At 41.6% G+C, this 16,153-nt stretch overlaps 1 protein-coding gene across 1 annotated transcript in view; it reads left to right on the top strand.

The window, feature by feature from the left end:
• The window catches only part of SH3RF3 (SH3 domain containing ring finger 3), a 254,536-nt gene that overhangs the window by 160,234 nt on the left and 78,149 nt on the right, over window positions 1-16,153 (top strand). Inside the window, exons 2-3 of the mRNA XM_071744291.1 lie at window positions 2,423-2,698; window positions 9,589-9,684. Of these exons, the coding sequence (XP_071600392.1) occupies window positions 2,423-2,698; window positions 9,589-9,684 (372 nt within the window). The remainder of the gene's footprint in view (window positions 1-2,422; window positions 2,699-9,588; window positions 9,685-16,153) is intronic.

The raw sequence follows: 16,153 nt of genomic DNA, 5'->3' as shown, positions 1-16,153 counted from the left end.
AAAATATCAGTAGGATGCTGCCACTGATTTGGCAGAGACTGTTTGATACATACTTCGTTAGCTGGCTGTTGGGTTGTTTTTTGGGTTTTTTTCTGGTTTTATGCTTTCTTGTGGGTTGTTTTGGTTTTTTTTGTTGTTGTTGTTATGTTTGGAGGTGCTTCCAAAATGCTGGTCTTTAACTGGGTAGTTTCATTCAGATACAGCAAAATCTGACAGCAGAGTCTAAAAAAGAGGAACCATAAATCGGTGATGAGAAAACCGAGAGCTGGGGACACATCTGAATGAAATTAAATTCCCATCCAGCCGACACGGACAGTGCTTTGTAGAGCTGTGCTGGTTTGATTGCCTCCTTACTGTGTGGGGTAAGCAAGAAGATCTGTTGCACATGCTTCCCAAGGCCCACACAGCTACTTAAACCCTTCTCAATAAAATGAGTAAGCTAACACCTGTGTGTGAAGGTGCACTCACAAAACTTGCTCTTTGTACAGTGTGGTGTCTGCCTGCTGCAGCAACCATCTGGCACCAAGAAGCATCTGGAGGAGGCTGCACTGGCAGGCAGCACAGGCATCAGGGCTGGTGCTTCTCCTCCTCCTGCCCAAAGATGCAGGTGTAAGAGCATAAAACCTGCCCTATCAGAGCAGGTCCATTAAATGCACCCATCAGGACTGAAAAAAGCCTCTGCTTGTTGCTTTAACAAATACAATGAAAAGTCATGCCAGCATCTTGTTTTCTGACTGAGGAGGGGAAATGGAGTGCTGCTGCAGGGTCCCCTCCACCATTTCCCTGCAGAAAGCATCTGAATGCTATTCCTGTCATCCAGAAGTGCAGGCATAAGAAAGCCCTGGGGGAATGCCAGCGTGTTTTTTTAAAAATCCCTTTACTTTTTCATTGTCCCTGTAGGACACTCCTTGTCAACCTGTGTGCAGAGCAGGGAACAGGCTACTTGGTAAGCATGTATATATGCAAGAGAAAACCGTGGCATTTTTAGAAGTACTTCTCTGAAAAAAAAAGGCTCTTGTGAAAGGTGGACTTCAACATCCCCTGTGTTACATAGAATCACAGAGAATTACAGAATCATTCTGGTTTTAAAAGCCTGTTAAGATGACCAAGTCCAATCATTAGTTTAACTCTTATCAAGTCCACCACTAAACCATGTCCCTAAGCACCACATCTACTTGTCTTCTAAATGCCTCCAGAGATCCAACCACCTCCCCGGGCAGCCTGTTCCAAAGTTTAATAACCCAGATTGATGCATATTTGTTCTGATGTTTGCAAGCTGACTCTTAGCCCAAGCTAAATAAAATTAAAAATGGCACAGGACAATACAGGAATACACCTTTTCTCCCCCAGCATGGGTTAAAGAGCTAATATAGGGCCAAAGTAGTAGGTGGTTGTGCCCAGTTCGATTACCCCCTTCTCTGTGGGGTTCAGCAAGAAGGGAAGCAAGAACCCAAGGAGGGCAAGTGCATGCCCTGTGTAAATCAGTATTTCCTCAAAAAAATCATCCATGTGGTTGCAGTCTGGATCAGGCAATCTTGCACTGGGCCAAAGTGAGTTCTGTGAAGAATTCTTGACAGCCATGTAGATTCCATCAAATAGGTGCCTCTTGTCTATCACACTAAGCTATTAACTTTTTGGGCTTTTTTTGATCTTGTTCTGTGATTTATTTTTTTTAAGTTTGTTTCTTTCTTTTAATAGGAAAGAAAGCCTCAGAGCCGATTTTAGTTCTAAAAGAAAGATTAGAGGCATTCTGCCTATTCCACTTTTCCACTGAGACGTTAATTCATAAGCAACAAAGAACATTATAACTGTTTACAGTAGCCTTCAGTGAACAGCATGAGACTAAGGGATTTTGAAAGAAGTAAGAGCATTTGGTTACAGAATCAAAGCTAAACTAAAAGCTTCAAATTCAAAAATATTTGGAGTTGCCCAAACAAATGCAATGAAAAATTTTCAACTTGATAACTTCTAGGAGCATGTGAATCTTCAAGTTTGTTTTGCTTTGTTTATCTTCTGAGCTTCAGAAATGAAAACAACCCTGAAGGTCAAAATATCCCGTAATTTACCTTTAAAAGTGTTGAGTTTTACATGTTTAAATGTATGGTCCTGCTTACATAGGATCTTTTGCAAATTAACAGATGCTACTTGGTGGTGGTATAAGAGGTACCATGGTTTTAAGCTGAGCTTCAAGAGAACTTTGATGGCTCCTCTGTTGTAACACACCCTCTCAGTCTTGCTTTCACTAGGTCTTACCTAGTTTTCCTGTAAGATCCAGGGTATAGCACTATATAGCAGTCAGCTGAAATTATTGGGGTAGTTTGGTCATTGGTGATCAGGTTTTTTCTATCTGCAAGTGACTTTAAGAAGGAAATCGGTGCTGGCTGGAGTTTGCTTAAAGGTGTTGCAAATTTTGTTTCCCCAGAGCATCTCTCAGCTTCCCTATGGCAAAGCCCTCTACGCCTATGAAGGGAAAGAGCCCGGTGACCTCAAGTTTAACAAGGGGGACATCATCATCCTGCGGAGGAAGGTGGATGAGAACTGGTATCATGGGGAGCTCAATGGGAACCACGGATTCTTCCCCGCCAGCTACATCCAGTGTATCAAGCCCCTCCCACAAGCTCCACCTCAGGGCAAAGCACTTTATGACTTTGAAATAAAGGATAAAGATCAAGACAAGGATTGCCTGACCTTCACCAAGGTAGAAAAAAAGGGTTGTTGTGTTTTTTGGTTTGGTTTGGTTTTATCAAAACAAAGCTTTAGAAAACTGCTTCTGTAGGAGCTGATGGGGTGGGTGCTGGTGGTGCTGGCAGACAAGCCTGGAACATGGTTCTGTGACCAATGGGACATCTACCTGGCATCCCCAGGCAGCTCTGCCCAGCAGCATCCTGCACTCCATTTTTTTTCCCTCAGATGGTTTCTTGTATGAAAAAATTAAAACTGCTGAGCTGAGACATCCTAGTAGGGGCAGACTGGCAGGGCTGCATTTTCTCTGTTAAGTTGGGCGTCCCCTCATGTAATGTGCTGAGGGACATTATCTTCTCCTGACTTGGAAATTCTCCTCCCTCTGGAGGCAGAGCTTGCTTGGTGGCTCTGCAATGTCCCATGCACCAGCCATGCTGCAGGAATGGGTGCGTGTAAAGCCTCCCCTTGGAGCAAACCTCATGTTAGCATCAGTGGGAAATCACTCCCATCTTGTCTGAAGAAGCCAGTGAGACACCTCATGTACAGTGAGGTTGGCATAAAGCCAGTGAAACTCAACAATTACAACTGTCCATACATTTTCTGGGACTAATTTTCTGTCTAAAAAGCATACATTTCATCTGCATTGAAATGTTCTGCAAGAACGATTCAATTTCAGAAAAAAAAATCTAATGGAAATGTGTCTTTTAGTGTTTCTGATGGAATCAGATCTTCCTGTGTTTTAAAATGCCATTCTGCTTCAAAATGCATATTGCACCATGCCATATACCAATTAGCAGTTGAAATACACTATCATCATATATCACGGTACTTCCTATTTTAAGAAGCTAAAGACATTAAAAAGCAGGCAATTAAGAAAAGGTCTTTGTTTTCTTAAAGCCAGAATGTTTGATAAATTCGATTTAGAATGACAGAAAACTGAGATCTTGTAGTTCCCTTTGGATTTAAAATATCATGTTTTCCCTTTCTTCCCCACCTCCCCACCTGCTTTCTGTCTCTCCCTCCTCTCCCTAGCAATTTGTGTTGACCTCAGATGGGCTTCATGGATATCAAGAAACCCACAGTAAAATAAAGCGTATCTCCTAATGTTAATTTATGGCACTGAATGCCATGGAGAACCTGTTCATTGTCATTTTATGTTTTAATTCAGCTGTCTGTGGTTGTTATAGTATCACATAAAGTAATAACAGTTATGCTGAAAATGAATATGAAATGGATGATAAAAATATCCTTCACCAGGATTTTACTGACCTCCTCTTTTGAGACTACTTATTATAGCTGAACGAATTATTTGCAGCATATAATTTTCTTGCCAAATGCAACATCTTTTTCACTCGTACAGTGTTTCTCGGCAGAAGACAGTTTCCTAGAATGTACACTTTCTCATATTTATTTAACAAAAGATTTGTAAGCACTTTAGCTCCATAGCAAGCAATGTGTTTGATTACAAACACTGCAAACCCTGCGACTGCCCATCCTCCCTGGAGCTGTGAATCTCTGCAGGAAAGTGGGCTGCTTAGTGAGAAATAACAGCTATGCAGTAACAGAAAGTTATCCAGAAATTACTGCTGAGATCCCACCAGTAAATATGTATTTGCTGGCTCTTTGTTTTTGTCACTGCTTGCCCAGAGGTACAACAGTGTCTTCTCTGAGAAGCAATCTTCTTTGTCTGCTTATTCATTGCTTGCTTGAGATAAGAAATGTAATAGATACAGCAGGCAGTTGTTGGCTTTTTTGTTAGAGCAGGTCCTTTCCTAGACACGTTTGTAGATGATATATTTGGTGCCATATATTAGTATACCTCCCTTTTACAATAACTGTCTTTGTCTAGTGACAGTTCTCAGGTTTTGGCTTTCTAATGCCATTCTCATGTGGAGCATTTCTTTCTGCTGTATGGCTCTACTCTTAATCCCTCAATTTTCCTTTTTTTCACCCCTGGTGTTACTGTCTGCATCTTTTTATCCTTGATGACTGTATTTTTTCTGAGGGGTATTGTGTTCTCTTCTGCTGCTGTTTTTTTCTTTAGCCCCTTCCACTACACACAGAGTCACATAGTAATTGTTTTTAAGTCTTGCTTGTTGTTCTCCCTGACAGTGAATAATCTATTTTTCATCTTGGGGCTTTACCGTCATGTTTTTATCAGTTTTCTCAATGCAAATTTTAGCTGTCACCTGTACTGATGGAGGTTCCTGTTTGGCCCAGATTTTAGATCATCTGCTGATGCAGTCAGTTCCTCTGCACACGTTCATGAGCACAGCATTGTTGTAGATGTGGTTTTGTCACTTGAAGCAATATTCATCACTCTTAGTTTGCATATGAAGATGCTGGACCTGATCTCAATTTCATTTATGCTGTTTGCTCTTTCCCTGGGTAGAGGAGTTTTATCAGCAAATCATTTATACAACTAGTATAACCTGTGTCCTGCAACTCATTTAGCACTACCAGATGTTTGTAATTGGATTTTACTTATAAGCATATAATAAATAGGAGTTTTTGTATCAAGGGAAGTTAGAAGAAGAGAAATCAAGCATATGTTTTGTTGCTCTTCTGCTGGACTTTGCTTTTCTCCACTCCCTGTATTACAATGCAGTCAGAGTTATTTGTCAGTAAAGTTAAAGAAAACAAAGGAAGGATATTTGGGGTTTTCTCCTACTAGGTTTTTGGTTTTGTTTCAAAATTAAAATGCCCAGTTGTTCTAGAAGTGGATTGCAAGGAAATGAAGTCTGCTTTAGGCAGATCTTCATGAGCAGTGCTGCAGACGGCTTCTGCCATTTATCTATTTTGACCTCCTGTAGACACAACACTTTTCAGATAAAAAGACAAAGATAAGTCAAATATAATGGTTTTTTATGTGTAGGTTTTAAACTGAGAGGGATGGAGAAGCTTCTGTCTTGAGCATCCAGTGCAAAAAACAAAGCTCAAACTGTCTTTCTCTTACACCATGTGGACCATTCCACTGTACTCTCAAATTATCCATATGTCCAGGCATAGGGTCCCGCCATTCTTCCCTCCTCTGCAGTGTCTACAAGAAGACAAAACATTCCAGATCTACTACTTAACATATTTATCCTCAGTGTTTAGCAGTGATCAGCCAAATCAGTTGGCTAGAAGTTATTTGGCTTTCTGTAACAACAAGTTTCAGCCTTGATTCATCATTCCACCAGTTTAACTCCAGCTGCTTCCTAAGTGTTATTCCTAAGGTTCATCAGTGTGACCTAGAGTCTTGTTGTATGCCCTTGCAATATACTCATTTAACTCAATTTTCTAATGTCTCCCTGTGAGAATCAGCCTGGGCTCCTGCTGCTTCTGTTTCAAAAAAATAACCCTTAGGCTACATGCTTTCTGACAGAAAGTAGAAGTAGCCTCTACTCTCAGCTATAGTGGTGCAGCTCTGGAGTAACTGCACTGTTGTCTGTGTCATTACTCCAGGCTTAGACTGAGTCCAGATTCATCCCACTGTTCTGTTTTGGTGTTGGGTTGCCATTTGCATGCATGAATCCACATGGCCCTTTAAAGGCTCAGTGGCAGATGAGTCTCAAACCTGTCAAGGTAGCATCAACTGTCCCGTGCTTTGGTACTCATCACATTTTTAATCACATCTGCTCTTTCCTTCTTCTTCCAGCATTTTTGTTCCCAGCCCACAGCAGTGTTTAGCAAATGTTGCTCCTCTCTTGGACCTGTCACATCCAATACTGGTTCCTGGCTGAGGAGCAGCATGGAGCAGCCCCTTGGCACTGAATTCCAGCAGCGTTTGCTGTTCTCAGAGGGAATGTCCCAGCAGTAGCTGGTGATTGGAATTCTCCTGCCAGCTGGCAAGTGTGGGAGGTGGGTGTGCCGGGTGCCATCCTGCTGTCCCTGAGATCTCCCCAGTGCCTTAGATGGAGGTGTCACCTCTGCAGAATTGCAGGCACATCTGCTTTGCATTGCTTCGTTAATGGCCCCTAATGACTAGAGTAAAAATCGGGCTGTGAATCATGGCTGTTATTGGACATGATTTTGTGCTGTTTTCTCAGCAAAAGGGTTGATTTCTCCATCAATTAGATTGCTTTTTGAGTGCTTCATCTTTGACTTCATTTCTTACAATGGTTATAAGCTGGAACTGCAGGACCCACGTGCCTGTCGCAAGGCTGCCCAGTCCTGATGAATAGAGAGAGACTTGAGCAAGTAGGAGAGAGCAAATAATGAGAGACTTTAGCAACAGGCATAAAAAGAGCACAAGGTATCTTTGTCAGGCTACAGTGGATACTATTGGCTTTTGAAAACAGATTTGAGGCTTGGATTCCTTTGTGCTGCCTGGAAATCAATTTAGTGCATATGAAATAGTGAAGTTCTGAAAGTCGAAGTGGTATGCCAAGAGATCTGTGGCTCTTTACTATTCATGATCCTTTTGGGAACTTTTCTAGGAATTTATAAGTAGCACAGCTATCCAACTAATTTAAGGCACTAAAATAGTTCTTGTTGAAGCTTTCACCAGCCCAGTGTATAGAATGAGGCTGTGGGCTTCGAATTCAAAGAAACTTTCTATTAATAAAGAATTTCAAAAGATGTTTCAGGATTTGCTGTAATTCCTGGAGATTTTCAACACCCTCCTGAAAATGAGTTCTGTAATGGAAAGCATGCTCAAGGATTTGCACTTTGCTCTCCCACAAAGATACACATTTTGAATGTCAGCATATATTGAGATGTGCAGCTGTCTAATTTTCTCATGTATGACCACATTCTGCAGCCAGACTGGACAGAGACCAGCTAAGACCCATGTATGGAAATGCTTCTAGATTTCAGAGGTGCTTAGAAAGTAAACTAGGAAGGGATCTTCAAAGGTCACCTGTTCCCTCACCCATCCTCAAGAAAGATCAATGCAGGATAAACCTTTCCTACTGAGTGCCTGTCCACCCTGTGCCAGGGATAGATTGCACAGTGCCTCTAACAAAGTCTAATTGAGTGCTTTTGAGGTTTTATACTTGTAAAGTTTTTTCTTAGTTTTTTATGTATGTATGTGCATAATATATACTTTTGTATACATACACTGGTACATGCATATGCATATATATGCACATAATACGCATAAGATTACATATATATACATAAACATGTAGCTGAAGTGCAGACCCATCACACGGGGATTTTAAAAACTCCTAAGAGAAGAGCTGAACAAATAGAGGAGGCAGGAACAGGTTCTTGAAGTGATGCAGTCTTTTATTTTCTGCATTTGCCCCCTTTACCTAGATTATAAATTTATGATAATTGGTCTTTTGTAAGAGCATGTAGAAACTTTGCAGGGATGTATTACAGTCAGCTCTTTACAACGATCAAAAATGGTCCTTTCAGACAGGGCTTTGGAAGGGAATGCTATCTGTTTCTTCAGGAAATTAAATGCACAAATTCTTTTTACATCCTTCCAGCTGTAATAAATAGCTGAAGGACTCAGTCCGTGGCTGTTTCTCTGAGCTTTCCCTCTAATGGATCATTCAGATGAATAATTCAAAGGAAACATTTAAACTGTTTCAAAGTGCACGTGTTCAAAGTGCACACATTCAAAATACACATGTTCAAAACCTACGAAGTACATCTCATCACTGTTCTGGTCATCTCCTATCAATGTAAATCCATGCTCTGAACATCCTGGATCAGGAATTTGTGGAGATTTTTCTTATCTAAGAGGTATCTGCAAAAAGCATCTCCCCTGGACTGACTTGTTAACATGGGTGGCTTGTTACACGGGGGGTGATGGACCATATGTAGCTCTTATTTTCCTAGACTGGGTGATGAAAATAAAGTGAGCATGGCAGAGAACTCTGTCTCAGCTTTGTGGAGGCACTTTGCAGCTTCTCTGAGCCTTTCTCAGCCTTTCTCTTCTCTCCTTTCCTTTGGCCATAGGAGATCTGAGCATCCAGGCAGTGCCCTGCAGAGAGGGCTGCCTCACATACCCTTTTTGTAGCAAGTGATGCTGGCTCAAGGCTGGGTTTAGTTGGATCACCCCAGCAGGCAGATGTGGTAGCAGAAGTCCATTGAAAAGATGAGCAGCTCACACTGGGAAAACTCAGGGTTTGGTTCCAGTCCCCTGAGCTTTCATAATGACTGGTATGTTCTAGGTTTTAACTCCATCGAGGGAAACTTTGAGCAGAATGAATCTTATTTGTATGTGGCTTTATCTTCTGTTTGATAATCAAAAAACAGTTCATCATCCGTTGAAAGTTTTGTAAGATCCCTTAGATTAAATAAAATATTAAAATGCCATTGGTTTTAGAAAACAAACTTGGGTCAAAACTCAAGCTGATCCAACAGTTGAATGCAACTTGGGTTTTATTGTTATCCTTGGCTTTTTACTTGCCTTGTAATTTGCTTCCCCCAATTTTTTTTTTTTTTAAGGAAAACTGACTATCAGTGCATCAGCAGTGTAGGCTGGTGGCTGAGCACCTCATATTTGCACTTCTTGCTGGAGGCTTTTCCAGGACTGCCTGTGCTCTACTGGTGCTTCCCTTCGAATTGTCTTTGAGAGCATCCAAGTCCCACAGTGGGCTCTCAGATTCCCAGGGGCAACTTCATGTTAGAGAGTTTTCTTCAGGTTAGAGGTGACCTCTTGGGTCAAGTGTCCTCTCTGTCTTTGCAATGAAGCCAGGGGTTACCTATTCCCAACCACTCCAGGCCTCTGGAGCCAATGACATAAGCTGCACCCATCTGCAGGGTGCTTCCATGCACTTTGGATGGGATGCCTGGGGTGGAATGCTTGGCCAGGGATCCTTCTGGCCCAGGAGTCAAGAAACATTTTTATATGACTTATGGTGTCCTCTGTGTACTCTCTTCCTAAGCTGTCATGGGGGTAACTAAAACCTGGCTTCTTTCAGCTGAAGAAATATGATTGTATATTTTGTATGTTTCTGATTTTAGGATGAAATCTTGACTGTCATCAGGAGGGTAGATGACAACTGGGCAGAAGGGATGCTGGGTGACAAGATTGGAATTTTTCCTATCCTTTATGTTGAGGTAAGTTCAGAACAAGTGGTGTTGGGTGCTTCTCTTGACATCTTGTGGGGTTTTCGTACCCACAAGGGCAGAATAACCTTGAAAATTCTTAGATGAGAAGGACAAGTTATACAAGAATGACAGAAAAGGGATTTTTTTGTCCACTGTTCCCTAAGGCAGCATCCCCTGTGAGGATATACTCAATGTAATTTAAAGTGGCCTGCAAAATGTATCCCCCAAACTACTGCTGAAGGCTTCCCATGTAGAGTTTTAGGTGTATTCTCCATGATACATGGGGAAATTACTGGAGGATAGTTGCACTTGGGGTGTCTTGCACACACCTCAAGCAGCTCTACTCATGTGTCCAAGGTCTCTGATTCCCTGTGTGCCAGACCCATCCTTGTCCTGAGCAGTTTCCTGCAGTCGTTTCACCAGAGGCTTATTTCAGGTCAAACACTGAAACTTCCTCCAAGCAGACCTGTCCTGCCACCTCTTCCCACTGCTGCACACCCTCCTGCTGGTGCCCAGCTGGCTGGGTGCCACTTGGGAGAGGAGCTGCAGCAATCAGTGGTGGCCCATGGTGGCCCCAGTGGAGATGCTCTGTTGTCCAGGTGCCAGGTAATGCCTTTGGGGAGCTTTCCCCTTCTATGAATGAACCAGGGGTGCAAAGAACAGATGGGCACCACACACGTATGTAGTTTTTTTTTTGAGGTGCTGCCATTCTGCACCCAGTGCTCAGAGCACCATCTCCCTGATTCTGCTCATTCTGCTCCCAGGCGTAGGCTGGTGCTGTGCTCTGGAGTGAAGCTTCTCTTGTGCCCACAGCACAGCCCATCCCACTGATGATGCCTGCATCTGAAATTACTTCTCCAGATTTCTTAGTTAATGATTTGAGACAAAATGGAGATAATTAGTGCCTGACTACCTAATTATTAACTCCGACAATGACCAATTTGGAATAAACCATCATTAATATACATGGCATTCCCACAGTTGACAAGAACAATAATATTAAAACCAGGATGTGTAGGAACCATTATTGGGAAGCCAGCTGCCTCGCATAAGTTAATGACTAGTTTTCTTCTGTTCTGAATGTGTAAGAGGTTTTCAGTTTGTCATGATCAAAAGAGAAAGCTGGGTTTCTCCCAGATTTCATGCTTTTCCCCCTCTGCCTTTTCCCTGGGGAATGGTTTGTGACTATCCTGCTGCAGAAAGGGTAAGCTGGGCACCTCTGCACAGCCAGCCACCCTTACACCCCACCACCTTTCTGGTTTCACCTGAAGGCTGTAAGTGCTAATGCTGTGCAGCATCCTGGTCCATCTCCCACCCCTAGGTATCTGTTCTTCTTAATTACTGTGCTCCTAGGGTGAAGGACTCCCCCTGAGGGGAACAGCCCATGGAGAACATGTGCAATGTTGTCTCACTGAAGTTGTCCAGGCACTGCTGTGTCCTGGGTGTCTACAGAGGAGCAAGAGGTAGCACTGACCAGAGTGCTATCAGAGTCCTACCAGAGTGCTACCAGAGTCAGAACAGAGATGTTGGAAGTTTCCAAAGAGGTCCAAACAGCCAGGCAGCCAGCACCAGGGGAGAAGAACACATGTAGGAACGTGTGTGTATACATCCATACACAGACACACAAGTATATAGAAAGAAACGCAACTATATACACCTATGCATACATTTTTAAATAAATGCACACATAGATATTTTATCTGTGTACATTTGAAATATGGACACTTGAAAGTCCTTTTCAAATGAGATAATTGGATGACATTTGGCATAATACTTTTGCAGTGGTTTGAGAAGCTGAAGGGAAATGATCCTCCAGACAGAAACTTCAGCCACACGTTGCATCCATGCCCTGGTGTATGGAAGCCTTGTTCTGAATATGAGATGGGCTTATGCAACTGTTGGAGTTATACAATTACGTTGCTGTTTGTAGCTTCAGATGTTACTTTACATTAAAAATTAAGAGGAATCACCAGGCCAAATCCCAAAGAAGTTTTGAAAATCTCAATGCCGAAGTTTATAAAATAAATCCATTAAACAAGCAGTACTTGAATCTAAAAACACTACTTGAGCCTGTCCACATCCATTAAGTGGTTTTCAGAATCTTGGCAAAATGTGCAGAATAAGCAAAGCTTAGCTCTACAGTGGCCTTTCACTTCTTTGAGCCGATGGACCGAAGTGTGTGGGATTTCATGTGGCACCTGAAGCTGTGAACTCTGGATGGAGAAAATTCCAGCCCAGAGACCATGGCAAAAGGCAGGCTCTAATGTCCTCAGTGCTCCCACAGCCCTGACAACAGCTCTTAATCTTATTACAGCAGCTGAAGCATTAGAAAACAAGTTGGTCACTTCTAGGATCCTAGAGCTGAGCATGTCAGAGATACAAACAGGGGATATAATCCTTGTTGTGCCCCCCACACACACTTTGGTGAGACTTCATCTAGACAAATGTGATGCTGTGCCTCTCACACAGGTGCTGGGAAAAAAAAAAGGCTTTTGGAAGTGCTCTGTTACAAAGCATTTGCAGACGTAAGCTGCAGCAGGGTGGGAGGGAGGGGGGTACTGCTGCCCTGATCCTTCAGGGAGTTTTGGTGAGCAAATTCCCCCACCCCACTGACCCCCCAGGAGTTGGGCTTGTTGGTTGGCCCATGTAAGAGCCTTCAGCATCTTCCTAGATCCTTTATCTTCTTTTCACCCTGTGTTTACTGAGTTTGAGAGTGGGTCACTTTTAGAGCCGGACTGGTGTCACAAAGCAGTGGCACAAAAAAAGTAGCTGGAGGCATCAAAATATAGCTGCTCCCTGCAGTGTTTTAGAAGTGTGTATCTCGTCATTATTTGTGGTTGTCCATATAGCCATATAAGTGTAACGTGGCATGGGTTTTCTATGCTTGATGCCCTACAAGCATCCAGCAAGGGTGCTTTTATGCCTGCTGCATCTGACAGCTCTCTGCAAAGAGGCTTTTTCCTGCCTCTGTAGTGTCATCTCAATCCCAACCTCAGAGAAGCTACAATCATATAAGGAATAAATATTTGCAGCTCACAATGGTGACTTTTACAGAATGAGTCACACACAATATGTTCTGTCAGGGAGAGTTTGCATTATTTTTCTATCTTATTTTGTTCCTGTCCTTCGTCTCCAGTAGAAGTCATTTGGGCTGATAATTTATGTTTTAATTTGTCTACAGAAAAACACAGCATAATCAAATTGATTCTCAAGGTGCCTTCTGTCCTGAAATAAACATCTTATTAATAATCCCTGTGGTTTGAAGTCATATTCTTGCTGGGAGGAGTTTTGGACCTGCAAAGAATTCAAAGTCCTGACTAAATTTCTTTTATTTACCATCTTTAAGCGAGCTACTTCTTTTTTAATAGCTGCACCTATTATCTCTATTTGGAAGTTGTGTTGTGCTGCTATGTGTAAAATTGCAAATAATGAAGAATAAAGTTTAAATAAAGGTTATAGTGTCTGGGAGTGAAATTGGAGAGCAATGGTGTGCCGAGCATTTGGAGGGACACATCTTGCTCGGATGGGCAGGAACCGGGAATTCAAAAAGCTGAGCTGTTAGCCCAAAATTTCTGACTGCAGCCCCAGTGCAAAAGAATTATTGACCGAGATCAAGAAGCCTTATGAGTCAGTGGTAGAGCAAGGCAATTATGTCGAACACTACTGTGACTGTAATATCAGCAAATTACCATTGATGAAGTGCCAGCCCATTGTTAGAATGTTTTACGGCAGCAGGGGCACTGAAAGCTGTGATTAAGTAGCATTAGGAATTTTAAAAATTCTTTTTACAGAGCAGTGAAGCAGGGTAATGGGGATCTTCTCCTGTTCCTCATACTCAAAAAGAGAAAAAAAAAAAGTGGAAAGGAGATCTAGGAGAAAGGGAGAGAGAAGGGGCAGAGCTGCGTCTTTCCATGCCCTGGAGCACAGCTCCACAAGACTCCCTGGAGACTCAGAGGAAAAGAATTCTTGCAAGTCAGTGTTTAAAAAGAGTTCAGCCAAGAGGAAAAAAAAAAAAAAAAAAAAAAAAAAGTGAAGCCAAATGCATTTCTTAAATAAAACAACAATTTTTCATTCCAAAATTAGCTTTGCAGGACAGAGCACCACATTTGATGATTTTCTGCTCTACCACTGGATTTACCAGCCATCCTAAAACAGCTTAACCCATACAGGGGAACCTGAGCACATTTGCCAGGATCCCAGCTGTGGTTATTGAATAGTGTCACAGAGGCCCATCTTCCCAGCTGAATTTCTCCTTAACTCTATAACTTTCCTGAGTTAGCCTGCAGATGAATGCAAATATTGAGTTTAGTGTCTGTGTGTCTGCGTGTGTCCGTGTGTCTCTGTTCAGTTAAACTGAAGACTTAAAGGTCTTTCCCATAGCCCAGCCTATAGGTCTGCTTGACTTTGGGATTCTTCAGCCTTTTCCTGGCAGCATGGGTCCCAATCTGGCATTCAGTCTGGATGGCAGGTTTTGTACTTTTTTTTCTTTATATGCAGATCCCTACCTCAGACATTTCCAAATATCCTGGTGTCTTCAGTGGCAGTCATCACAGAGTCTTGAAAACTCAGATGTGTGCATATGTGTATTTCTAGCTCTAAGAGATGTTTTGACCATTTTCAACATCACATTTTTTTCAGAAATGATTGTTGCCCTGTCCACTTCTGGTCTGTACCTTCTCTCCCCTCAGTCTGGGGATGAATGATAAATGGGTCCCTATGGGAGTCTCACAGGGACTCTCATAATTAAATCAGCCGTAGTGTCTGATCCATCATTTATATATGTGTGGTCTCTGTAGCAGCATACTCTGCACCTTTCATGGTATCCTTTATTAAATCCTCTAAAAAAAAAAAAAAAAAAAAAAAAGAAGAATTAGACATTTCTTTTGTGCCCTTTGGAAAAAGAACATACGATGTCTGTTTTTTAAGGACTGTCAAAATGGTTTGTTATAGCCTTGCTAGTATCATTTTATGCTAATAAAAATGGAGGCTTTTGAAAAGTGGATAGAAGGAAATGAAAGTAGATGATTTTAGAAAGGCTGACTTAATAAATCTCAGATGAGAGCAAATTCATCCCAGTAGTAAGTAGGCTTAACACTAATGAGTTCAGAATTATATCCATTAACATCAGGATTGATTTTTTTTCTCTTCTCTCTCCTTTTGTGTCAGACAAAAATGGAGTAAAAACCTTGTAAAGCTGATAATAATGTAAGCTTTAAGAGGTGTTCAGCTAATTTATGCTAAAAAGCTTTATTGATATGCATGTTCGAATTTTGGGATGACATTGTTTTAAGATGTTAATTTCTGCACCTTCAGAGTTTCTAAAAAGTTTGTCCTACTTGTTTTCTTCTTGCAAAGTATATTGTCAAATTTTCCAAGTTTCTTTTGGGTATCAGATTTCTATGTGAAGAGGCAACAAAATACAGTCCCCAGGTTTCACATTCAAACTAAAATACACAGAGTTTGTGTTGTAGGCTGCAAGAGTGACCTCAGTAAGAACCTATACACCTACTACTATTTTCACATCAAGCCATGAGTAAGCGTATTAGACACATGCAAAGTGAAGTTAATTAAAGAACTTCAAATAACTGTGATATTAGTCAGGAAAACTAGGAGTACTAGCAGTCAGAAGGGAGAAGATGAAGCATACATTATATAATAGCACATAATTCTATATAAGTCTTTACATAAATATTATATACACACATTCCTTTTAGTCTGTGGCCTATCTTTTCTACATAACAGCTCAATCTCTTATTTTCCCTTTTCTTCTATAAATGAAGAACCTTTTGCTTTTGATTTAATTTCCTAAGTAAAATGTAATTTAGTAGGAATGGGCAATAATCTTTGTTAATTTTCAGTAATTTCTTTTAAGTTTTCTGATAAGATGTAGCATCCGTCATGAGATGATCATTTGTACAGATTGTGTAAGACTTTTCTCCATCTTCAGGATACAAAATTGAGCTGCACTGTCACCTTTTGACTTAAGTGTTAGGTTTCCCCTATATTAGCTGAGCTCTGTAGACATTTTTAATCACTCACTCCCCTCAGGCTGTGTCTAGACAAGTCAGTGCAGGATTGCTTTCTGGTTTTTGTGGGGGGAGAGCACCTTCCTCTGAAGTTCACCTCAGGTGGGTGCCCCAAAGAGGAAGCCTGCACCCAGAGGGAGGTGGGAGTGCTGTCACGTTTGAGTCATCCCTGAGCCCAGACAGTCATGAGACCTGTGGTGAGCTGTGGTGAGAGCCAGGACATAAATTTAGAAATAGCTGTAGGTTGTGAAAATTTGTCTTTGGGGAGCTGACAATTTTAGTTACAGGTTTTCATTTGCTTTTCCTCCTGCCTACTTTCATGCGAATGAATTCATAATTTCGTTATTCTGATTTATAGGTCATGACCAATCTTTTAGTTAATCAAAGCCACATCCAAATTGTTATCACCTCTTACTGTTTCAGGGACTGGTGAACCAGAAATCGGCCAGCTG

Source organism: Heliangelus exortis, chromosome 1 (genome assembly GCF_036169615.1).
Source record: "Heliangelus exortis chromosome 1, bHelExo1.hap1, whole genome shotgun sequence".
NCBI classification, from domain to species: domain Eukaryota; kingdom Metazoa; phylum Chordata; class Aves; order Apodiformes; family Trochilidae; genus Heliangelus; species Heliangelus exortis.
The sequence above is the reverse complement of the archived record's forward strand: the minus strand, read 5'-3'. Positions and strand labels throughout refer to the sequence as shown.